The 26,610-nt window shown below is 41.6% G+C and overlaps 2 protein-coding genes across 2 annotated transcripts in view; one reads left to right on the top strand and one right to left on the bottom strand.

Annotated features, from left to right (window-relative positions):
• The window catches only part of LOC114563654 (protein TANC1-like), a 21,045-nt gene extending 9,105 nt beyond the window's left edge, over nt 1–11,940 (top strand). Inside the window, 8 exon segments of the mRNA XM_028590451.1 lie at nt 4,510–4,643; nt 4,931–5,054; nt 5,581–5,756; nt 5,924–6,056; nt 6,908–6,999; nt 8,010–8,156; nt 9,059–9,159; nt 9,260–11,940. Coding sequence (XP_028446252.1) covers nt 4,510–4,643; nt 4,931–5,054; nt 5,581–5,756; nt 5,924–6,056; nt 6,908–6,999; nt 8,010–8,156; nt 9,059–9,159; nt 9,260–10,811 — 2,459 coding nt within the window. The 3' untranslated portion in view covers nt 10,812–11,940.
• Nucleotides 11,920–26,610, bottom strand: LOC114564508 (WD repeat, SAM and U-box domain-containing protein 1). The gene is made up of 11 exons (XM_028591891.1): nt 26,028–26,610; nt 24,265–24,452; nt 23,375–23,461; nt 21,793–21,886; nt 21,296–21,329; nt 21,101–21,141; nt 20,606–20,712; nt 20,015–20,044; nt 17,010–17,186; nt 13,012–13,146; nt 11,920–12,822 (listed from the first exon to the last, which is right to left on the bottom strand). Exons 1-11 carry the CDS (start codon nt 26,423–26,425, stop codon nt 12,671–12,673), a joined length of 1,443 nt encoding a protein of 480 aa, XP_028447692.1. The 5' UTR covers nt 26,426–26,610; the 3' UTR covers nt 11,920–12,670.

Raw genomic sequence — 26,610 nt, 5'->3', positions numbered from 1 at the left:
GGTATACCAGGGATATTGCTGTATAATTGCATATAGATTATAATCCATTTAGATCTTGATGTTTACATTTAGCTGTTGATCTTAGATGAACCTTTTTTTCTGAGAAAGATGTCTGTGACGACTGGTAAGTTTGTGCGTCTGCCTTTTTAAAGGTGAGCGATGACAGAAAGTAAGAGCCAGAGTTTGCCATCGGGAGGTATGTTGTGGAAGAAAGAAAAGTCCAGGGAACAATATGAAGTCTAAAAGCAAGAAGTGGCTGTCAGGTGTAAAACTTGCTAGGAAAGTGTCCAAGAATCATGATTTTTAAGCTATTGCAGAGGTGATGTGGTGATAAATGTACTGTATGTAGCTGTACATTATGTCATTATCACTGCGCACACCAAGAAGTGGTCATAAGAATAATTATTCACACATGCTGTTTTGTGGTAACCAGTTTAAGTAGTAAAGTATTTCTGATACGTTATGTAAGTTTCAGACACACGCACTGTTAGAGCTGCAGTATGTGTACTTGTGAATGTTTTGAAATGTTGGACACAAATGAAATGTTTGTCTCTCATCTTCACAGCTTTTGCTGTAAAACTTAGAGATCCAGAGCTATACATGTTCAAACCACACCCCTTCTTCTTTGACAACAGTTTTTGGTGCTTTTTTTGTGCACAATCATACTAGAATAGATAAAAAAAATGAGAATTTTAATAATAGTCTTTTTGTGTCTGTCTCAGTTGTAAGCCAGCAGCATTTAGCAGTAAAAGTTTGGTGCTACAGGAATGTAGGTCAGCCCATTAGTGGAGAGGCTGTCCACAGTGTGGCTAACTGGTGCTTGTGCCTTGCTAAATGACTGCAGGACTTCAGACCTTATTACAGTCCTGGGACAAAGAGTCATCCCTCTGAAATATTCCTTTGTGGAACTGCTGCTCTGTTTCCACTGACATGACTGGAATCTGTGTTCTGGTACAAGTGACACACCTGCCTGCTCATAGTTGAAAACATAATACATTTGTCCAAAGATTTGAATTGGATTATAAAAGTTGATATGTAACCTGGACATGACTATTACTGTGAATAATAGTAATCATACTCTCATAAACATTGGAGCTTCTGCAGTATTTACCTGTCAGCTCTGTTTACAAAGTGGATATTATATCACATCACCCTCTTGGCATGCCTTCTGAAATAATGAAATATTATATCACAGGTAGCAATAGAAAGAAAAATATCACCACTGATCTGAAACAAAGTGACTCCAAAACCCTTGGCAAGACCAAGATATTCAAATATTTTTGTACTCATTTAAAACGAGATCCAAGCTCATCTGCATTCAGGGCAAACACAATTATGACTAGAATGTTCATATTTTGTCCACCAGGTCATGCTTGAAATAAAGCTGCAATTTCTGCAGACGTAAAATTAATAATATTGGTGTATTACATGTAGAGATGCAGACACAGTAAAAATCACTGCTCATGTTGGCTGGTGATTGATTAGCACTGAGCGATATATTAAATCTTACTTTAACCTAAAATCCCTTTCCTACCATTCAGCGTGCAGATTTCATAATCCAATCTGGTAGCAGCCGGTGCTCTGATGGAGAGAATGCCAAAACCGATAGTTTTTCCAATATCCCCTTAAAAGCTGCCATTCATCGTTATCTCCCCAAACAATTCTCTGATAACACCCTGTGAAGAAGCAATTCATATTTAAAATTCAATGGTATATTACATCTCTATGCAAATTGAATTGCACATCTGGGCAAGCTCCATCTTTTAAAATCCCCTCTTAGCATTCAAAACTCTTTTCCTTTATGCAAAGAAAGGTAATTTAACTGCAGAGAATCATTCTCGTTGTGAGCACACAGCAGCAGGATTGGCTCAAGGCAACGCCCAACAAATTCTTGTGTTGCAGGAGTGTAATCTTCTGTAAATCATGTATCATTTTATGATACATTTTGTTGTTTTAACCTGTATGTACAGATGAGTATAGATCATCCTCTGGCATTTTGTTATGAGAGCTAATTAGCACATATCTGCGTTCATCAACCACCAGAACCGGACTGTGGAGAGAGAGAGAGAGAGAGAGAGAGAGAGAGAGAGAGAGAGAGAGAGAGAGAGAGAGAGAGAGAGAGAGAGAGAGAGAGAGAGAGAGAGAGAGAGAGAGAGAGAGAGAGAGAGAGAGAGAGAGAGAGAGATTATAGCAAATTAAGTAGCCAGTGTACTTCTGTGTATGTTATTCATGTCAGTTGTCATGGCAATAATCATAACATATTTCTTTTATTTGAGTCAGAATATAAAATAATGTTTTGGTGGTCAGGGCTTTTCTGTGTTTGTAAGTTCATGCTGATGTAGCTTTCTTTCGAGTGGTCTAAGGTTCTGGAGATTGGCTGCCCACTGCTCTAAATACTGTAGTTAGAATGACTTAAATACAGGGGACAATTTCTGAATATGTACAATATAAAATGCACTTGAGGTCATTTCTGCCTCTGTTCAAGGCTCTGCAGTTTATGTCTTCTGTTTGTACAAAGAGGGCAAGCATTCTTACTGTATAATAAGAGCACAGCATGAGCAATCCCAGGCAGCAATTTGTTGGTTTTCTCAGGTGCCTGGGAAAAAGATGATCTTTATTCTCGCACCAAGTGACAAACACCTGCATTTTACTCTAAGCGCTGAACCCATCACTGTTAACTGTTTTCTGATGAGAAGATATGTCTCTAGGGGCTTTATTTATCAGCATTTTGTAGGAAATAGTCTTCATCCAAACTACCCTGCGTGTAAACAGGAAGCTGAATTAACTTTCATTTAATTTAGCTCACGTCACTAATTTCTGTCTTTCAGTGTGAAGCAGTTAAATGTAAAAGACAACTTTTCAGATAATAGAATTTAAATTCTAAAATTAAAAATTTAAATTGTTCACAGATGTAGAGGCAATGTATGCCTGTGTGCTCAGCATAAATGCATTTATTATGTAATAGCGCATCTGCCAAGTCCCCAGGCAAAGCAAACACTTTAAATTTTACAAATAATCAGTGTTGCCTTTTATAAATTGCCTGCAACCTTTTGTTATTGACATTTCATCCATTATCAAAGTAAATTGAGTTATGTATTCCTTTTACCCTGAGAAAAACATAAACTATAACAAACCTCTATCTTGTTGGTGTGTCTTGGGTTTCTCCAGCCTGGTAGTGAAGTGGTGGGTAAGGACATTATTATGTATTTACTTTGTAAATCTGTTTTTATCAGACAGTGATTTAGTCTTCTCACTACAATCATTGTAGCTTTACAAGAGTAGGCAGAGCAGAGTGGAGACAAGGCTGACGAATAGCTTACAAAACACAAGATAAGATTAAATAAAATACGGAATGCTGAGATGCTCTAGTGTTAAGATAAGTGTTTGTGTTAATACTGTTAACATGAACATATGGGAATGGCACTAAGCATGGGGAACTTTTAAGAATAAAATGAGTTATATTAAAACAGGATTCACTTTCAAACATCAACTGCTCAGCTGTTGATAGTTTGTTCAGTGTAACCCTGGTGTAACCCAGCATCATCCCAGGTGCTGTTAATGTTGCTCCCTGGAGCCCTAACATAGGCTAAGATTAGTCATTGTTCTTCACGGTGTGTGAGGATATCCATATTTTGAGCAGATGGAGGGTGGGGTAGTTTGGCTCTGATGACTGTTCATCCAGATGGATGATGTCAGTCAGAACTGGAGAATCAGCGGCACCTTAAATCTCTCCGAGGTGAATGTGAGAGCAGAGCTGTTGTGATTCTTACAGTGGATCTTACTCTGTTTTGACAACCAGCGCTCATCTAAGACCGGCCCATCTGCTGCCATACGTCAGCAGCAGCCAATAAGCTCTAAGCATTGAACATTTTAACAGTCAGTCTTTGTTTTCTTCACAGACGCAAATACAAGCACAAATTATTGTTTTCTTTTCGATAAATACGAATTAGACACAGTTAATTCCATTTAATCGTGTTCTGAAAAAGATACAAAATATAAACAAGAATGGGTGTTTAACATAACTGTTTGACTTTGTTGTCGGATGTTTTGCCTGTTAATGCATAAACTGACTGGATTCTCATCTTTCTGTACAAGGCCCAGGGAGCTTGAGGCAGGAATTTAATGAGTTTAATAAGCATAACATAATTGTCTGTTTTAACACTCAATTAGCACCAAACATCAGCCTGCTTTTCTCTACTCATCTTTGAACAATAGGAGGGATTCTGAGTTTGCAAACACTATTTATATCTGAGCCTTTCCTTTTCCACATGCTTGGGTTACTAAAGGACCGGGATGTTGCTCATGCGCAACACAAGTCTGTGTACCATAGATGTTATCATGTTCACTAATGCTTTTGCTATACAGTGTCCTCTCTGGCTTAGGGTTGTTAAGTGGAATGGTTTAAATTCCACTCTGATCTCATCACTGTACTGTATCCTTACCTTAACTTGTTCCTCTGAATAAAGAAGTCAGGCCTACATCAATCCTAACATTTCCTCCTCTCTTTAGCCTTGACGGCAGCAGCAGGCAGGGGGAAGATGGAGGTATGCAGCTTCCTGCTGGAGCAGGGGGCATTGGTGCAGCAGGTCAACCGGCGGGGGGTGTCTCCTCTATTCTGCGCTGTCAGACAGGGACACTGGCAGGTGAGACACGCTGAGTGGCTCTTTTGTGCCAGACAAACTATCCCTCTGTATCCACAGCAACCACACTGCTTCAAACTACAAGTCAAACACCTCAACATTTTCTTCTTCTAAATCTTTTAACCGTGTGTGTGGTATTAAATTGTTATCCAGTTTAGGTTTTATGTCCTGCCCTTAGAGCTATCTCTGGTTTAATTGTTTCCTGACGCAGGGTCATGGTCCCTGTGTGAGCTCTGTGCACCTGGATGTGTTTGATGTCTGTTCTCTGACTGTTCTTGTCCGTTTGCTAGATTGCAGAGCTACTGTTGCAGCACGGTGCTGATATTAACATCAGCGACAAGCAGGGCAGGACCCTACTCATGGTGGCTGCCTGTGAGGGTCACCTGAGCACTGTAGAGTTTCTGCTTTCTAAAGGTAAGCATTCAGTCTCATTCACCAGGAAATTACAAGGCAGGGAATACTCGTTAGCTGGATTAGATTAGCAGGAGTATGTTGATAAGAAGTGTTTATTGACCATTGTTTGTTTCAAAGGTGCATCTTTTTTTTTTTCTCACTCTTATCTTTATTGTTTTAGGGAAAAATGAGAACAAAAAAAAACATAGCATAGTAATCTCAGTTTTGAAAATGATTACAAAGTGCTAAAATAAGATAAAATGAACAATCAAACATAAAACAGCAACCAGATGTGATGAAGAAAAAAAAAACATTCAGATTACACAGATTCTAATGCTATTTTATATGTTGTCCATTTGACCCATTTTTCTTTAAATTCAGCTTCTTTCAATCTTAGAATAAAAGTAATTCTTTCCATGGTGAATATTTCCTGCACAATGTCTAGTATGGCTGGGTGGCTCAGGTTTGAGCCATCTTCTTGTTATTGCTTTCCTCCCTGCCGCCAATAATATCTTAACCAAATATTGATTATCTTTCTTTATCAAAGGTGCATCTTTGACTTCGATGGACAAGGAGGGACTGACACCCCTGAGCTGGGCATGTTTAAAAGGACATAAGAATGTAGTGCAGTTTTTGGTGGAGAAAGGTGCGGTCATCGACCATACGGACAAAAACGGACGAACTCCACTGGACCTCGCTGCCTTCTATGGAGATGCAGAGATTGTAAGTGAAATTAGTTTAACAACACACACACCAACACCACCATTCATTTAGCCTTAACTGAGAGCATCCTTTGGCCGTTATTAAACACATACTGTTCTGTGTTAGGCCAGCACATGACTGTCAACACCGTGTTTGTGAGTTTTTTAACGGTTGGTGCTCTCATGTAGGTCCAGTATTTGGTGGAGAGAGGAGCAGTGATAGAGCACGTGGACTACAGTGGGATGAGGCCTCTGGACCGGGCCATAGGCTGTCGGAACACGTCGGTGGTGGTGACTCTGCTGAAGAAAGGGGCCAAGCTGGGTAAGCACAATGCTTTTGTGTAAATGCTACTGGAAATGTAGACCATGTACATAACTTTGTGTGCAGATGCTCAGTGCTGTCCATAAGTTGACCACCTAGTCAGCTGTTACTCCTGTGGTCTCTAGAAGCAGTCCGTGGTCTGCTGAGTTCTTTCACGTCTCAGTAAACACTGAGAGACTCTCAGTATTTAGTTTTGCCTCTATGTCGAGATTGTTTCTGTCTTGCTCAGTATCTCATGGTACTAAAATAAGATTAGACTAATTTTGTGGAATGTTGTGGAAAAACAGTTTCCATTCCTGCTTTTCACTCACTTGTGTGTGTGCATGTGTGTGTGTGTTCCTCTTTTCCCTCATGTGCTGCTTGGCTAATTTAAGAATGTGACTTATCACCTAAATGACATTCATAGAGCTATCTGGGTCTGCGGCTTATCTCCAGTGCACTCTGCTGTCAAAGGAAAAAAAGTAATGGGCAGAACCTTTACTTTATTTTCTTTCAGCACAGTTCACACTGCGTAGCCTACATTTACTGCCGAAAATAAGGCCATTTCAAATTGAGTGACACATAATTGTACATTGTCACAACACACTTTGTAACACTTTTTCCTTTTACTACAAATGGCTACTCTTGCTGTTGCATGACCTCTTTTCTCTTCACTGTCTCCCTCCTAACTCTTTCTTAACTGCCTTCAATAAACTAAGGCTACAGAACGTCACCTTACGATCGATCAGGTACAATCTTTAGGTAACCTTACCTTGTACCAATTTCCAGAGAATACAGTGACCATCTGTTGGTACCAGGAACAACATAACACGCCTCTTTGTACTTCTCTCTTTCCCCCTCTACACCCACAGGGAACGCCGCATGGGCTATGGCTACTTCCAAGCCGGATATCCTGATCATCCTCCTTCAGAAGCTGATGGAGGAGGGAAACCTACTTTACAAGGTAATGTGCAACTCGCAAAGAAATTGCTTACTGTCAATTGTGAAGAGCACTGTCTGAATGAAATGTTTCATGTTTCTAAACTGCTTTCTTTGTACAATTTCTGTGCAATTTCTTTGTACTAAAAGAAACATTTATTTTAGTTATTATCGAATGATGCAGACAGATCTCATGAAGTGGCGTATGTATGACACGCCAATTCGTATGCCATTATTGGCGTGTTATCAAGACGCATACTCGTTTTTTAGCGTGTTTACGCCATTTGGCCTCCATTGACTTACATTACCTTGTGATTGCGTGTGAATTGACGCCGTAGGGAGTAGTATGAAAGGGCGAAAATCTGCATAGGGAGGTTGGTTGGGGTGGAGGATGGGTAAAAACACAGGACTTTCACCCAGGAGAGCAGGGATCATGTCCCGCGTGTGATGTTTTCTTTCCACCTTTGTTTTCCTAAACTCAACCCGCGTGTGATGTTTGCTAAACCCAACCGTAGCCTCGCGATAACGCGCAACGTGGCTTTAGAAAGTGCCTCGTGGCGTGTATGTTTACGCTGTGACGTTGCAGACTGCTGTCCGCTGTATACAGCGTAAACATACACGCAGATAGCTCAAAATGCGTACAGATAATGTATGTTTATGCAAAGTCATGATATCACGTTGAATGATGTCGTTTTCCTTTATAGAAGTGAAAAAAATGTGTGTGTTGTTCAGCACAACGGCCCGATTACCATCCTTTTCTAGCTCTGTTAAATGTAGAAAATGAATAGTGTATGTTCTGCACCACTTACCAAAGAAGCAATGATCGATACCTGACATTTAACAAATTGAGTTTGTGGCAGAAAGGACAAACCTGTCTGCTGTTACGTGTGTGTGTTGTGAAGGGAAGGTTCGAGCTGGAGAACAGCTATTGCGGGAGTATCTGGTGCATTCCATTGCCCTGCTTCTTTCCCTGACATTTTCCTTCTGGTTCTGTCCTCTTCCTCACTGCATGTTTGCCCTCCATGTGTCTTTCAGAAAGGGAAGATGAAGGAGGCAGCCCAGAGGTACCAGTACGCCCTGAGGAAGTTTCCTAGAGAAGGCTTTGGCGATGACCTGAAGGCATTTAAAGACCTGAGGGTCTCTCTGTACCTTAATCTCTCCCGCTGTCGCAGAAAAACCAACGTGAGCCTCTCAAGAGACACTTTTTTTCCTTTTGTTCCTCAGCCAGTGCTGTATTTTTAGCGTGATCCTTTTAATGACTTTAAATAAGGCCTTTCACTCACTAGAGTTTTGTCAGTGAGTAATGAATACGATTGGGCATCATTAAATGGATATTTAGTGAGACTTTTTTTCTGGTAAGTATCCCCAATTGTTTGAAATGTTTTAGACAAAAAGATAAGTCTGGGACTGAAATGATTTGAGCATGTGTGGGCAGAGGAAGCTTGTTAGTGTTCAGATGGTAGCAGGGCAGAGTTGGGGAGAAAGCTACAAGCACACTGGGCAATGAACTCAATCTCCTCAAATCTTGTGAAACAATCTCCGTTCCTGCATGTGCCAGCATGTCTGCTCCCTCAGCCAGAGTTTAACTGTGCCGGCCAGTTTCCTGTTAGTCATTCAATTCATCATTGGGTAAAAACTATTTGAGATAGACTGGAAATTTTAAAAATGACAGCATAATGGTAATTTAAGCTGTTCTGTCTTTGAATTGCTGGATACTTTTTTCTGCAGAAAAGCTCTTCATAAAAGTTTGTTTACATAAGTCTTAGTCTAGGCATAAGTCTATCAGGCAGACTTATGTAGCGAGCCAGCTGCAAACTAACAGGGGATCCGAGCGAAACTGGCATCATGAGGTTGTCTGTATCTACAGCACCTGGAGTGCCTGCCAGTTATTTTATCACTTCACACAGGGAGCATAATTGCTGGAGAGAGCCATTTAGTTTGAAAATACTGTTATGTCCTTAATGCAATAAAGAAGACATAAGCGTGTATTCTTTATTTTAAAAGGTTTATTTCTGTGATCGAAACTTAGCCACATGTGCTTGATTATTAACTGGTTAAATGTATTGATTCTGCTCCTTTTGTAGGATTTTGGGATGGCTGAGGAGTTTGCAACAAAAGCACTGGAGCTGAAACCCAAATCCTATGAGGCCTTCTATGCCCGCGCAAGAGCTAAAAGAAGCAGCAGGTATACTATTCAGCACAGCTCCACAACAGCTCCTGTGGTTTGTTATTGGCAGTCTGGATCTGGTAACAATGTTCCTCTTCATTCTTTCTCCTATCCACAGGCAGTTTTCGGCAGCCCTGGCTGACCTGCACGAAGCAGCCAAGCTGTGCCCCAATAACCGGGAAATCCGTCGTCTGCTTGCTCGAGTAGAGGACGAGTGTAAACAGATGCAGCGCAGCCAGATCAAAGGTGGCCTCGCTGGGGCTGCAGCTGCTTCCAGCCAGGCGTCAGGAGGCCACGAGTCTGACCAGGAGCAAGACGAAGGACAGGAGGACTCTTCAGAGCACTGTCGTGCCAGGAGGGTGGAAGGACAAAGAGACATCCTGGAAGAGGAAGAAGACGAGGAGGCCTCGCTGCACAACAGGACAACAGATGCCTGCTGGTCACAGCACAGTTATTCCTACAACAGAGTCTTACCCTCTGAGCCCGTCAGCAACAGTTTGGGACATCAGAGTCAGAGCCCCAGTTCCCCCCCAGGCCCCGGCAGGCTCCCCCTCCACCGTTACCCTCGAGAGCACCGGGAGGAGCTGGCCCAACAGGGTCTGGTCCTGCAGCCCACCAAGCAGGCCCAGATAGTCAAGACCAACCAGCATATGAGCTCCATGGGGGGAGGGTCCAAATCTCAGTACGCTCCCTCCAGTCCCTTACCGAGCAGACACATGTCCAGTATGCTGAAGCCGGGCCCAGGTATCGACATCAGCCCTCTGCCGCCCCCAGCTGACGAGCCTGTATACGGGAACCGCGTGTCGCTGGCAGCTGCCTCCACCTCCATGGGTCACAGTTGTGAAAGTGAGAGCCTCCATTCCTCCCAGGCTTCCTACTTATCATGCAGCAGCTCCAAGGGTCTGGGGCAAGACAGGTTGTCAGCCCACTCCGCATCCTCCCTGGATGGATTGGCCGGCTCTGGTCCCGGACCCCAGGGAAACCACACTGAGCCAGGAAAGGATGGGATGTGTGGCGCAACAGGATCACAGGGAGGAGGCAGCAGCATGCGCGTGTCCAGTTCCACCAGTAGCCTGGCGTCCAGCAGCAGCCTATCAGACAGCGGCAAGCTGGGACCTGATGTCCGCACCAAGATCTCTGACAAATCAAAGCACAGCCAACAGGCCAGTTCTGCATCAGAGTACAAACCCAGACCCTTCATGGGCATAACGGACAAGACCGCACGCTTTCTCCAGCAGCAGCAGCAGCAGCAGCAGCAGCAGCCCCACGGCTTGCAAAGTCACCCGAGCCTGCAGTCTGCCGGCCGCGGCTGGCTGAACCACTCGTCCGACGGTCTGGTGTGTCACAACACGTCAGTAATGGGCCTGTTGCCTGTCGACTGTGAGCTGCCTTACGCCAAAACAGTGAGCACTTACCAGGAGCAGCACAAACCTCCACCACCTCAGGGTGCTATGGCAATGAGTAGCTTACAAAACGGCATGCACGCCAAGGAATTCACAGAGAAGTTCTGCCAAGCCACCAACTGTTACAAAGAGTCCAAGCCAGCTCTGGCGATGCCGCACACGTTCATGGACAGTAAGCCCAAGCAGCCTGGCCTAGCCCGAGATAATCCTGCCATTCACGTAGCTTCAATGAAACCAAAGCGATCATTTATAGAGTCAAATGTGTAGAGAGGTTTGTTTTATCTCTCATACAGTCCACAACGCACACAAGCAAAAATCTAAAGAGTGAGGAGTTGTTCCAATTTTTTTAAACCAAACCCAGTAGTCCCACTTTTAAGCCTGTAAGAAGTACACTTTGCAAGCAGTTTGTTTTCCTGTGTGACTACAGACTGCAGGCAGTGTACCGAATGCTCCAAATTGTTCTCCTCCCAACCTGTCGCTTGTGGCTGTCAGCTTCTGTTACATGACAACATGTCCGCCGTCATTCAGCCAAGCTGGAGACATTGCACTGAAGGAAGTATTTGGACATGTAGTGTTGAGTCCTCATCAACACAATGGTGACAGTGAGCACTTTATACACACACTTAGGCCGCTCAAGTTAAACTTAAACAACATATTCAGCTACAGCATAATGTTATTACAGAATAGTTCTGAATGAGTGAAATGGGGTTTGAACTGTGTTCATTACATCCATGGTGCTGAGACAGGAGAAATAAAGAAGAGAAAGTGCTCAGTGAAGGTGTAAGAAAGTCTAAAAGGACGGGCATTCCTGTGTTTTACGAAGGATGTTATAGATCCTCTGGTGTATATTATATAAATAGTTTTCCCTCTTTTCAGTGAAGATCTATGTTAAGTGTATTGACAAGTTCAGACTTGTGTATTTTGAGTTTTATGCACAATGTTTAAATGGTGTTAAAAGTTCTAAAAAAGCATTTGTTAATGTGTTATACATTATATAAATCACCATTAACATTGGATTCCTTTCTGTATCTGCTTGTTGTTGCTGTCTAGTTTAATTTATTTACAGCGCCAATGGCTTGGTTAATTGTAAAAGCAATATATTTTATATAGTTATTTTTGCACAGCTATTAAGACATTTAATGATTCTCAATGTTGAGTTTGCGTATGCTACAATTGCAGTTTATATTACAGAGACAAATCTATAAAAACAAATGGTTTTGGGGCACAGTGCTATCAGCTCTATTTTAATATGTACATTAAATGCAATTGTTGCCATGTTTCCAGTATTGTGAGCTTTATTAGCTGTGATCATACTGTAATATAACATTACTGCCATATCCACCATGGGAGAGAAATAAAGACCCACTGAGGCAAAAAAAAAACAGGTCTGCTGACTTTTATTCTAAAACACAAGGCTACTTAAGAGGACATTTAACAATTACCATGAGCCAAAAGAGGAGTGTATACATTATACAGCCGTTTGGTTGCTGCCAAAAAGCTTCAGGTAACTCAACAGATCAATAAAGTGAGACTAAGATTTGGGACAGCGGACTCTGTGGCCACAAGTGGCAATTACAGCACAATGGCACATTCCATGTCCAATCATTTCTGGTGAGGTACAGTGCTTATTTTTACTTTTTACATTTGGGATAATAAAATTAAAAAGCTAAAATATAGCGCAACAGCCGCAAGAGAAGAAACTAGTCAATCTTTACAGTTCTATAGCAATTTTTTTCTAGTTTGCTTGAATTTGCCACTGACTGGTCAACTGTCACAAGTGACCATTATGGAATATTAATAGATGCTAAAACATAAGCTAACAGTAACAAGTACTGTAGATGAGTTTGCCAACATCAGCCACCATAAGCTACCCTGAGTGCATTGCTGAGTTATACATTCAAAAAGTGTCATAGTGTTACTTTGAGTGATGTCTCCAAATACATAATGCGGTACAATTAGCAGGTATGCAGATATTTTATTAATTAACTTAATCGGATTCTGATAAGAAAACTATTCATAGTAATTACTTCTTTCGATGATGATAAAAGCATGTGTTATCAGATAAGCAGCTCCTGTGTTATGATGAAGTACCTGCAGCTGGCAAACAAGCTTAAATGAGCTGCTGTCTACTGGCTCGACTTCCATCGTGTTATCGCCATCTTCAGAGATCTATTAGGGGTGAGGAGCGTGGTCTGTAGGAGCAGGTTCGTCATGGGGCTCGTTTTGTTTTTGCCCCTGATCCAACTCTCCATGGATTCTCGCTCATAGGAATACCCGTCTGTGGGGTGGAAATATTTTGAAACATTACACACACACACACACACACACACACACACACACACACACACACACACACACACACACACACACACACACACACACACACACACACACACACACACACACACACGTCTGTCTTTGACTCGGTTTGAGACATTGGACAGGTTTTTAGCATTTATCGTCTAACCTGCAGCAATGACTGGATCCTTCATCAGCTCTCTGGTGATTGGACACAGAAACTCATCTGGGGCATCTGAACCGCTCTGCTCCGCCTTCAAGGCCTCAATTTTCCTCAGGAGACGACCTCGGAGGCCCACAGACTCTGCGAAAACACACCGTTTAGTGCAAGTGGCAAATTACATCACACACAGTGCAATTTCTTCCAACACTTCAAACTTCTCTGATCTAATCTCTGATGATAAATGAATAGATACAAACCATTTTTGCTTCACTGAGTACTTCACATAAACCAGTCCAAATCTATTTTATGTTTATGTTATTGCACTAAGAAGCATCAGTGTTTTTTCTGTGGAACTGAATCAGCGAGGTGACAGACACTCGACAGACTGACTTTGTCCCTTCTCTGCTCTCTCACATAAAACAAAGCAGGAATAAATCTGGACCCCCGCTCAATCAATCTGTGCCGCGACACAAAGAGCCCGACACGTTCACGGTGTGATGATGGCTTCACAACTCGGCAAGGTGTCTCTGTGGAGTTTCTGTGTGTTGTAGTTCAAAAAGTTAACATCTTATTATTCTACTCGAGAATAAAAACTCAAACTCCTAAAAAAAACAAACAAAGGAGAAGTCGCTCTGCACACAGCTGCACGTCTCTGCCCACTAACAGCACCTTTTGAGTTTGTCATCAGCTGCAAATTTCAACACCAGCTACAATGGAGGGAGGACCTTTACAACACTCAGGAGGAGTGATGTGTCTGTGTGTTGTGGCAGTGCCGTCTCATACAGACAGAGATACAGTGACTGAGAGGAGCTCAGTGACAATTGTTTTCCGGCCTGAACTCCCAAACAATATATTGTTTTCATGTACAAATAATATTTCAGTGCTCAGTTTAACAATTATATTGAGCAAAGGGATGATCTGTGAATCTATAAGTAAGAACATAAGAATAGTGATAATTATTATTTCTTTTTTTTTTTTAAAAGAGCATACTGTAGATAATATCTCCCTGCCGTACTATTCCATCCATTTCCCCTGTCTGTATTTCACTCGTATTCGTATGATACTTTGAAATATTGCAAATTGTAAATTGTCTGTTAGTTTCAAACTGTAAGAGAGGTTGCTAAATTCTACCAAATTGAGTTTTTTTAAACATATTGTATCTTCTTCAAGTGTAAGGAATTAGTTACCCAGTCACATTTTAATTTGGATTTATCTCAGTTAACAACATGTCAACTTTTCGTGAGCTGCGAAGAGCGACCCCGTTTGATTTGTAAAAGTTAATCCAAAAGGGTTTTAAATGGTTTATTAAGCCCAAGAAATAAGTTAAATAATAATAATAATAATAATAAAAAAATAAGTTTATCTGAAAATGTCTAAATCACAAAATTTGGAGATTTGTGGTTTTCGTGGTGGAAATCAATTCCGCACACTGTCAGGAATAAACTTCTGGTGGGGAAAATAATTATTTTGTTTAAATATTGGCCCAAAAGAAGTCAGTTGTTTAGTTTTGTTTAGAATAACTGAGTGTGTATTTGCTTGAATTGAATTAAACTCCAGCATTATTTGAGCATGTATGTATGTATGTATGTATGTATGTATGTATTCAAAGCTTCCTCCTGTATTTAATGATGTACAACCAGATTCTAAAAAGGAATTTCTATCCATTTCTAGGACACAATCAGGGTCATACAAACTGAAGAGATCCTCACAATCAGCTATCAGACCGACTACTCCGCCTCAATTTTGCACTCATTCATAGAGCACAAAGTAGAAAGAGGAAAGCATTCAAGTACGCGTTACAACTGACTGGCGACCCGCACCATGAACTCGATGGCGTGAAACTCCTGCATCAAAAAAATAACACACACACACACACACACACACACACACACACACACACACACACACACACACACACACACACACACACACACACACACACACACACACACACACACACACACACACACACTTTAAAACAGACTGATGCAGCAGAGGCCTGCTGTCGCAATCATAAATACTTTGAATCCTATGGGAAAAGTGATGTTGCTCAATCAAAATGTCTTCTCTTGGTGAAACACGTTGAACCTATTAAGTGCTCCAATTCATTCAATAAATTAGTCTTGGATAGAAAAACGGCACTTAACACCTCTATAGGATTTAAGATTTCCATAAGTTCTCACGTTGTACATGGGGGCACAAGCCATTAGTACTATACAGTCCATTTTACATTTAGATTGAGGATTTGATGAGACGCTACAATAAAGCTGCAGAATGATACCGTCTCCACATAGCTACACTGAATTATAACCAAGAGGAACTTTCTTTTCCTCCCCTTGCTCAAAGATTCATGTATAATTCATTAAGTAAAGTGCGCTGGAATCTAATTTGCTCTGTGTGTGTGTGTGCGTGCGCGCACACCAATTTACACAAACAGCATGCATTGAAAATTATAGCTGTTGGTTCCACAGCACAAAAAGAACAGTTTCCTCTGTCCTCGCTCTGTGGTAATGAGAGCTGACCTCCATACTAAACACATGGTAAAGAGATGCTCGGTCCATAGGACATGCTTTGCATAACTGAGCAGCATGCAAGGGAAGTTGGCTTTACCGTTGTTTTTTTTACTGTGTTTGCTGCTTTCCAATTAAAGCAAAGACAACAATAGCCAGAAGGGCGTTTTTACCATGATTAAGGGTGGGACTGTGATGCAGCTAGTTACGCAATTACAGTCGGCACAAAATACCAGTAATCAGAGTAAAGATGCCTTTTTCTGGGCATTATGGCATTCATGCAGCATGTAAACAGTCTGTTAAATTCCCCTCAAAACTTTGTGTATAAATACAAATTCAAGGTGTGCTTAAGCTGAAACTACCAGCATTGCAATACTTACAAGAAAGCACCCAAATCTCTACCAAGGAGACAATACAAGATTAACAATCTAATAATAAATAATTTGCCTTTTTTTTTTATTTATTTATTTTTTTTATTCGTACACAGTTTTGGGAACCTAGCTCCAGGAGTTAAACAATCCAAAAAGTCCTTTATAAAGAGCCACATGATGGGCCACCAACACCAAAAAATAATCACTTGCTCTTGGCCCATAGAGCCTAACTTAGCCTAACTTTCTACCAAATTTAATTGCAGTCAGTTCAGCAATTTTTTTGGTTTTTCTTCATACATATTTAAGGAACAGTTCCAACATTTGGGGAAATGCGCTTATACAACTCGCATGTGTGTATGGTAAATATGAAGCTGAAGCCAGCAGCCAGTTAGCTTAGCTTAGCATAAAGACTGGAAATGGAGAAACAAGCTAGTCTGGCTCCGTCTGAAGGTAACAAAACATTATATCTCAGTTTAAAAAAAATCGTACAAAAACTTGAAGTGTAAAAACCACAGGTCTTTATGCTAAGCATCGCAGACTGATGCAAGGGTGGTATCAATCAATCAATCATCAATCAATACTACAGTATTTCTTGAAAACATAAGTGCCTTGGTGGAGATAATGTGTACATCTACTGTACTATAGTGTTGCAGCTTCAACACTGGTGTCGGCAGTGTGTCCATCCACTGCAGGGAGTTTTTCTGGCTGCAGCTTGTACACGGAGACCTTGGACGACCCTGAACGGACTAATCTTATTTTCAGAGGGATTATCATTGTTTGTGACGTAAAGGTCATCCCGTGGGGTTCTGTCCACACAGTGTGATTTGTGATTGTATAAGCAGATAGAAGACGCTGCAGCGTCAGGTCCCTAAATCAGATCACTGTTTGGGAAAGAGTTGTGGGGAGGGGGAAGATAAATCAGAACATCGATAAAAAAAGCAGCTTATATCACGCTATCCAATTGAAGCTTGTCATGTTTTAGGATCAAACAGTAAATCCCCACAAAAAAAACACTGAGTCCCAGTGAGTGTGTGTGTGTACACACACACACACACTCACTGTGTGTAAAGCACACACACTCACACACTAATGTGCGTGACTGTGTTTTATATTCCATCCTTACCAATTCCCAGCTCTGCTGCTGTTTCCTTGTTCAGCTGGCTGAGCTCTGCTCCATCCACGTCGTTGGCTTTAAAGATGCTGACGAGCTGCTGCAGTCCTTCCTCACGCAGCCAAGTCTGCACATCCTCCTCTGACCAATCAGCAACCAGCAGCCTGGAGTGACCGGGCAAGTTCCTTCCTGCAAAACACACAACAGGAAGGGAGGAAGTGCTCTGCTATTACAACCCCCCCCCCCTTATCTGATGCAAACAAACAATTTCCCCTCACACTCAACAGAAAAGGACACACTCCCTCTGTGCTGATATGACAATTACTTTCCTGCATGCGCACACACACACACACAAACACACACACACACACACAAATCCCTGACCTCGCATACAAGCATGTGATCTACCAAAGAAAAGCACATTAAACCCAGGGTTGCGTTACTTCAGATTACACCAGCACGCAGCTCATCAACCTTCAGACGACACAACGTGAGCGAGCGGTCATCATTTATCAAACAAGGCCGAGCCAAACTGGCCTGTGGTGCGCCGGCCTCGTTAACGATACCTCGCAGCAGCCTCGTGGTTCCCATCGCCCACCATTAGCCGTGTGAAGAATAACCCCGAAGACTGGGAGGGGTTGATCATTACCGCGTTAACGTAACCCACCTCTTCCTACCTCTGCTAGACAATTCATGATCAGTGCATATTTTCCTCCGCAAAAGATGGTGGTTTCAATAACCCCCCTAAGAACATGCCTGCGCCTGAGTGAGGTTTTGCAATTGAAAAAAAAAGAAAAAAAAAAACAAACACTCATCACTCAAATTGTAACATGCATGTAACACTGCATTCTGGTCTACTGAGGCTTCAGAGGAACTGGCATCTCTGCTTGATTACTTTCTTTGTGTAGGTTTGGCATGACCGCACATCTAGAGGTAAGGATTTGCTCTTGAATACTAAATGAATGAATATTAAAAAAAAACATGCTGATGTTTAGCAGGAAATCTTTGCCATCTTGTTTGGCATCTTAGTTAAGCAGGATAACATGCTAACGTTAGCACTAAAGACAAAGTACTATATATATGTACTAAAACTATGCAAACAGAACACCTGCCCCAAGCACAATTACACTAAATGGAAAGATCCACTTATTGGGTCTGCACGACAGTGAGCAGAGTAACACCACCTCCCCTCTGCAGCTCTGGCTCATAGTGTGTGGAGCCTCCCAGTCTAGGAGGCTGAGTCATGGAATCACTGTGCCAAAAGCATGAAAACCTCACGGAGCTTCACTGCAGACTGGGACAGCTCAGACTGCAGTGTTTAATTACTTGGACAGATGCACATATGAAGCTCTTTTCATCATCCATTCATTTTTTTGCCACTTATCTAAGGCCGTCTCAAAGTTCTTATTTCTACCCCGAGGAGCGAGGAGTGATCACCGAGAAGCGAGGAACCATCAAAAAAGGGAACTGAGATGTACCTCTCGTTTCCTTTCACCTCCCATTATTTCCTCGTGTCTCTCGCGTGCTTCCTCGGTGGGACGGACTAAGACGCGAGGAAGGGAGGCAAGTGGAGGAGCCAAGGGTGCAATTTAAGAGAACTGAGACATAGCCACAATCTCTCCAACATGTTCTTGGTCTACCCTGGGGTCTCATCATCATCATCTCCATTATTCACAGTACAAGTCTGGACATATCTATTTTTCTCATCGTCGACTATAATGAAGCCTGATCGCTTAGTCCTCTGTGCCATACACCCTTCACTGTTGTCCAAAAATAACATTACATTTGCACAGGGTGACATGTTCCCACATTACCATGAATACAGTCAACTTCCTGCTACCATAAATACTCACCAGCATGCCTGATGTGCATCAATCCCCAGCAGAAAATAGTCGCATACAAATGCACTAGTTCCTTCTGTTTAAGTAAAATTCAATTTTAAAATATTATTTATGAAGCAATGAACGGTTTAGGGCCAAAAAAACATTTCTGATCTGCTGATACCCATCCAGACCTGACTAACCCTGCCCACGAACACAGGTGTTTCCAATGACAGACTGGTTGAAGCTGGGTGGAGGTATACTGGGAATCCCACGAATAACAATGAGAACAGGGTAGATTGTCCCACCCTAAACAGGTGCAACTTACCTAACCTAACGTAACAGGAGAGGGAGGGAGGTGTCAATCAAGCCAAGAGGTCTAATTCAACTTTGAGTGAAAACACTTGTGTGGGTGGAGAATGGGTATGTAGGGGATTCAAATGACATTTTGGGTTAGTTAAGTCACAGCTTCCACTGCACTGTATTTATTTCTGTTTTATTCCATTTTAGTTTATTTTGTTAATTGATTGGCATGCTAGCATTCGCCAATTAGCACTAAACACAAAGTACAGCTGTGGCTGATGGGAATGCCATCGGTTTTACAGGTAGCCATATTATTCCTCTTAATCCTGAGAATCCTGAAATGTCATGGCAGTTCTAAAAACTACTGTGCCCATATGTTTTAACACATTACTGAGCCTCTTTTGAAAATATTGTGACCCATTTTTAAAAAAAAAAAAAAAAGGAAACGAATTGCCTTGGGAAGGTGTTAAGAGACAGCCCAACACATTGTTGTTATAGTCGCTTCATGGGATTTGCTGGCATTAAGAAATGTTGAATAATACCAGCCTTATCCTTTGAAGCCAGACAGTTTTTTTTGGATCCCATTAGCTTCACCAAAGCACCTTTGTGTTTCTTTGGGTTTACACAACACAATATACATTATAAACACATGACAAACACAAAAGCTTTCAGTCACACGCAAAAAAGAGTGCGAAAAAGATGTTTTCAGGCCACATAAAGACATCAAATGATCTAAACACCTTTACGAGACTCTTGGTATCTTAACCATTCACACATAAAGAACATAATACAATAAAACAGTGTCTTTTAGCTCAAAGAGTACTTTGAATAACATAATAAGAAGAAGATTTGTAAGGAAAAAAAAAAAAAAAAAAGAGCGATGGATTCATTTACCTTGGCACACTGTCTGTCTTGATTCAGCTGCTGCAGAAAAACATAAAAGGGAATAGCTTTAATATGTGAAAAGAAAGAAAGAACCAAGATTAAAGGAAATGGGAGATAAAGAGAGAAAGAGGTAGAGGCATGAAAAAAAGACAGATCTTCATTGAGATGGAATTTCCTTGTCAACATCAACCTGACTAATGGCAAATGGGGAGCTGCCCTGATGAGGCTTCAAGGCCTCCAGATGTCTAACGAGTGCACCTTTTCATTTAGTATTCCAAATGTTTTCTTTCATGTTGGGTTGGAACTTTTTTTTTTTCTTTTTTACCTCCATAACAACAGCCCTCTGAGGCTCAGTGGTAGTTTGCCCTGCTGCACCAATAAACATCAATCACAATTCCTCCTCTAGACACTGCAGCCAGACAGCAATACACATGTAATAGGAGCTTTTCCTGCTGGATATCTCCCAAAACACTCTTTTGGGAGGCTTTGGCGCTCCAAATGGCTCCTGGGCTTTGAACCACTGCTAACCGTCTGTTAAAAAGGAGGAGTGATTGTGCATTTGTAGGCGCCAACCTAAACAATTCTCTGTTAAATATTTACCAGTTCTGCTGACTCCATCTCCTACTCTCCACACCTTTACGGTTCTGTCCATGGATCCGGTCGCAAAACACGGCATGGTGGGAGACAGAGCAACAGCAGTCACATACCTTCAGGGAGGAGGAAGAGGAGCAGGAATGTGAAGGGTGTGTATGACAGACTAAAATTGACATAGAAAGAGATCGGCTCTAAAAGTCAGGTTCCTTCTACCCTTGAAAATTAAAAAAAAAAAAAAAAAAAAAAAACAGTCTTAGATTGTACAGTATCTTAAATCCTTTCAAGCACTTCAAAGGGCTCTACTGGTGCCTACCTGCGGTTGCACTTCAATGACTGTCTGGAAAGCAGCGCTGGATAATATACTATTGCATCACTGCACCCAGTGCTTCTGGGGAAAACTAATCAAGCAAAAATCACACATTTTGATTTTAAAACACTTGGACTCCTATTTTTTCTGATAGCTGCAGAGATTGCATATCAGCGGGATGTCAGGTCATTTACCTGTCATGCTGTTTCAAATTGTGAAGCAGGGTTCCCAGGTTCTGTAAACAAAGTACAAACAAACATGAACAGAACAGGAATGTTTGGCATCTGTTTACTGCGGCTGACATTTCATGTTTAGAAAGTGGTTAACTGAAGCAGCAAAGCCAACCAAAAAAAACCTACATTTTGTAAGTGTTTTTGTGTTTTACTTACCGCATCATATATTGCAACACTTTTATCCACCGAACTGTTAAATAATTAGAGTAAACATCATTAGCAGAATCCATATGCATTCATTTGCAAAAAAAAAAGTGGATTCAAACAAAAACACACACATTATTCATACGTGCTACAAACAAAATACAGATTAAGCTTCAGTATGTTTGGATTAAAGTCAGAAACAGCAGAGGGATGCAAACATGCAATAAGATACACTCCTCCTGTGGCCAAGTGATGAAACAGCAGGATACGTGCTCAGCAGTGGCATCTGCTGTTTACAGCGCAGAAAAAAAATGAATTTTTTCAACATGGATGACAGATTAATTTAAACTTAATTCGTCACAAATGAGCAAATAATTTCACAGCAAATAATACAACAAATGACATTACAAAACATAAGCCTGACAGGTATATTCAGTTGCCAAAGCAGGGGATGTTTATTAGTGCTCCTCACACGTGCGTCAAGAAGAATTGATTTGTGTGTGTCTCACCCCGAGACGACCAGCTCTCCATCAGAAGAGAAGGAGCAAGACAAAACTGGAGCTGACTGGCTGGTAAGAGTGTGAACCAGCTTCATGACACAGCCTGAGGGACGGACGGACGAACGGACACACACACACACGGACACACAAACACACACACACACACACACGGACACACACACACACACACACACACACACACACACACCCTTAGAGTTCAAATACAAATTGTGTCTGTATTTGTCAATAACTCTCTTCCCTCCTGCTGGCTTGCAGCTGTGCCACCTGCTGACAGCCGCTTGGAAACAAAAGATTTTCTTTTTGGCAATAAGCCTGAGACATTCACAGTTTAAGATATAAAGGACACTCCTGAGAACAGAGTAACAATTCACTGTGCAATAATCCTATGTGCCAAAATCAATCGGACTATAACAGTATTTAAATGATTAGCCTGTAAATACACATGTATTAAATTAAACCTCCCTTTTCTCCATTAGTGTAAAAATGCTGTTTTCAGGCTCTGTGGGAGGTTAATTTGTTGTTTTATGTGTTATGCATATTCATGATGTGAAGTGAAGCACCTGTACTTCTTGGTAAGGAAAAAACAAAAACCCATTATTAAACCTGACAAAATCTAAATGTGCCCTTGAGAAAATAAATGAAATGTTCGGGAGGTATGCTGGTGGAGGAAAGGAGAAGGCAGATTTGCAGTCTTTTTCTTTCCTCAAAGCATACCTCAAAGAGATGACCCTCAGTGCTTAAATAAGACCATATCCTTTGGATATGGCACCATAAAAATATGGGGCTGCAAACACAAGTAAGCCAAGACAGGAAAGATGTTTAGACAGTGATCCCAGCTTCAAAATTGGCCCCTTGGTTCCCTGAATCATCTACCCTTGAGTCTCTTTATCATAGAACAATGGAAGAGGGGTTCAAGCATGCAATCCTCTTGCAAAGACAAGATAAATGCACATTTCAGGAGGAGTGGACAGGTTGAAAGCTCCTCCACAGAGAAACACGGTACATATGTGAAAAATACATTTTAAAAGAAATGAAATGAGCACAGACATTGTTCGAGGTCTTTCTACAAGCTGCACAGAGATGAAAAATCCCCACTGACCGCAGCAGGTCACCACGTGCGACACATCTTATCCTCCCCAGATATGGCCGTTACCACGGAAACACATCTTGAGGAACTAATAACATGGCGTGTTCACACACTAATGAAAATACAGTCTGCAGGCTGGTTACACAACCTGTGAACATACACTAAATGTTCTTGTTCTGCTGTCAGTTGCACAAGACATTAATGTCACGGAGGATATACTGTATGCACCTGATTTCCTCCCCAATTCTTCTCCACACACACTGTCCTCTGCAGCTGCTGTAGTTCAGCAGAATGTCTTAAAGGGATCCATTATTAATGAGTCAGTCTGCAGCTGATTTATTCCACACACTAATAAAATTCCTCTATTCTGCAGAGCGATATCAAGGTTAAAGCAGTCAGCAGGTTCTCTCGGTGCCTCTCTCTCATGGGAGATGAAGCGAGAGAGCTTTCAGTTTAGGGGGGAAGAAAAAGGGGTCGGCCTACCTGCACCTTCACGCTGGGAAACAATCCATATTTTCAGCTGGCTGTCCTGTCCACAGGAGGCCAGTCGAAACTCCACACAGCAGCCCTCTGCAGAACAAAAAACAGCCATGTTCCCTCTCTTTCTTAATGTTCATGCTTGACTGACTTTAATAACAAAATAACTGCATGTATGGGAAGTGTAACAACACATGGCAAGCATCTTTTTCACTGTATGTGGCATAAATATAGTGTTTGGATTAAAGGGAGATTTCCAGAACAAAAATATGCTTTTATTCCCCAAACGTGGCAAAGAACAAACACTGTACATGTCATTTGGATTTAAGTTGATTTAAGTTACAAACTAAAAGGATTAGTTCACCCAAAATCACAAAAGACTCAATCAAGAGTGTTCTGTTCCGGGATAGTGAAAACTCCTATTATTTTCATTATTAATCTATAAATCTACAGCCTAATTGTTATGATTCATTAATACCATCTGGTTAATGAAAAGTCAGAAAATAGTAAAAAACTAAAAATTCTGTTTCCTAGAGCCCATGGTGATTGCTTGTTTTTGTCTGATCAGTAGTCCAAAACACAAAGATATTTAGTTTACAATAAACAGTAAAAAGGCAGCAATGAATGTGAAACACATGAAAGAAAACAGCAAATGTTTTGCATTTTGCTTGATAAATGACTTAAAATAATAAACCATCAACAGACAAACTATGTGCAGGTCTAGACACCACTATTGATAAGTGATTGGGGAGTGTTCGTTGGAACAGGACTTGGAAGCTGCAAATGAATTACCCATTGGGATTAATAAAGTGTCTGAACTGAACTGAATATAAGTGAAAATTGTTGTTTTTTTTGGTGATTTTGGTTAACTGGCCCTTTAAACACTAAGAACTCACCAACTTTAAACTGCGGTGCAAAGTTGCAGCAGGTGACTCCCAGGTCGTGGGCGTCCTTCTCAGCATGCAGGAGGTTGATGTCCGTATCCCACAGTTTGAGGTCTCCGTGGGTGCAGCCGGTCGCAAACATCTGGCCACAGGGAGAGAAGCAGCAGGCCACAACACTGGCCTCGCTCACTGCACTGCATCTGCAATAGACAATGTTAGATTAACACATTGGGTTAGATTTGTTATAAACAGCAAGGTTTACTGGGAATGTTGTAAAATAAAGGACTTAATTAATCCTGGTTTAAAATGTAGCTGTGTGAAACTAATTGTGGACGATGCTATGGAGTACTGGACTGAGATTAATTTAAACCACCTGTGAGAGTGTTAATTAGAGAGCCACAGCAGCCCTAAGGGGGCTTGTGAAAGCTGTGATCTTCAGATGAAGATGGTCTTATTAACATATTTAATTCAAGTTGGTAGCTCTTGTCAATAAGTGCTTGTCTGGCTGGTTGTGTTCATTAGTCCCATGTGTCTTTACTGTTAAACCTGCCTTAATGTAGTAGCAAGCCAAGTAACCCTAATCGTTCTTGAGTAGGCTCAATGTACTGTGGGTCTAACCCAAAGGAGTTACAGATGTTTTAAGGTCCTTGAAAAACTTATTTTTTGTTATTGTTAACTAAAGGGTTCTAAATGAACACAAAATGTTTCAAAAGATTTTTTGTAATTTCTCTTTCTGTGTTTTTATCTGTGTTTTTCTAACTGGTTTGGAGTGGGCGTGGCTCTGATGTAACATGAATAATATTCAGAGCACCAATCAAAGTATTTCAATGTAAGCATCAGAATGGTGCGGGATGACTATTTGCTGATGAAGGCCATTTACCTTGTGATTGAAATTTCAAGTTAAAGACAACCTTCAAGCTTGAGTTGTCAGGGAGAAATCACTGTCAGTCTACTCTGATCAAATAGCTATTTTGATAATCAATTAAGTCATTTTTCAAGCAAAAGTACCAACTGGTTCCAGCTTCTCACGTGAGGATTTTATGTTATAGTAAACTGATTCTGGTCAGATAAAACAATGGGCTCTGAGAAATTATAAGTGGCATTTTATGCACTAAAAGATTATCGAGAGCAACCCTAAACACAGATAGTAATTTATAATAACTAACCACTTGCTTTGACAAATGCATACAGCAGTCATGATTAATTATAGAGAAATATGTAAGTAAGGAACTTTAAAGTTCCCATGTTGTAAAAAGTGAGATTTTCATGTCTTTAGGATTATAAAACAGGTCGAGGTGCTATATAAATACTGTTAAAGTATCAAAACGCTCAATCTGAAGAGAAATGCAAACAGCCCATATTGAATAGCGGTGCCTTTAAACGAGCAGTCAGGACATCCGTACGGTTGAGATGTCACAACTATAATATAAGTCGAAAATGCTGCTACGGTTCAGTTACAGTCATTCCATGGCTGCAATGAACAAGAGTGCTGATATGCAATACTTTGTAATGCAACCAATCAGAGCAGACTGAGAAGGGGGGCACTAAAACAGAGTGTTTCAGACAGAGAGTGAATACAGGTATATTTAAACGGACAGTATAAGAAAAATAATGTGTTTTCTGAACATTAAAGCATGTAAACATGTTTTAGTAGAAACCCAAAGCACAAGTATGAACCTGAAATTGAGCATGGTATGGGCCCTTTAAAATGTCACTTTAAGGCTACAACTATAGGCAGCAAACTGGCCCTTGATTGACACTGGATCACACTGTACCTGCGTAATGTCCTGGAGCGGAAGTCCCAGAGGGCCACGGTACCATCGCAGGCCCCTGCCAGCAGCTGGGAGGAGTCTGGTGCTACCGCGCACACTCGGAGCGGACTGCGGGCCGGGTGCTGCAGCACCGCGACCACCTCACCTGTCTGTGAGCTCCACACGATGGTGGATCCGTCTGTGGAGCAGCTGAGCAGGTAGCTGCCACACGAGCTGAAGCAGCAGCAGTGAACACCATAGTCGTGGCCCGAGAGAGGAGAAAAAGGAAGCTCCGAGAAGTCCGCTGTGTTGTAAACACGAAGAGTTTTATCACCGGAGCAGGTCGCGAGGAGAGATGGAGAGAAGGCACAGCAGCTGACCTCGTCTGTGTGGTGTCGAAGAGTGCGAACTATTGACACCATCTTGTGACAGATATACGTCGGCTCTGCTGAGGGAGCAGTTCGCTCACAAGGTGGCGCAAACGCTCAAATATCCGCCTGCGAAACGAAATAGTGGAGCGACAAACACCTGATGGGAAGCGGAGTTTCTTTAAAATACGGCAAACTGTTGCTTATGTGTCGACAGTTTCTTTCATCAGGTATTTCCT

Source organism: Perca flavescens, chromosome 11 (assembly GCF_004354835.1).
Source record: "Perca flavescens isolate YP-PL-M2 chromosome 11, PFLA_1.0, whole genome shotgun sequence".
Taxonomy (NCBI): domain Eukaryota; kingdom Metazoa; phylum Chordata; class Actinopteri; order Perciformes; family Percidae; genus Perca; species Perca flavescens.
This window is presented reverse-complemented; position numbering and strand designations above follow the sequence as displayed.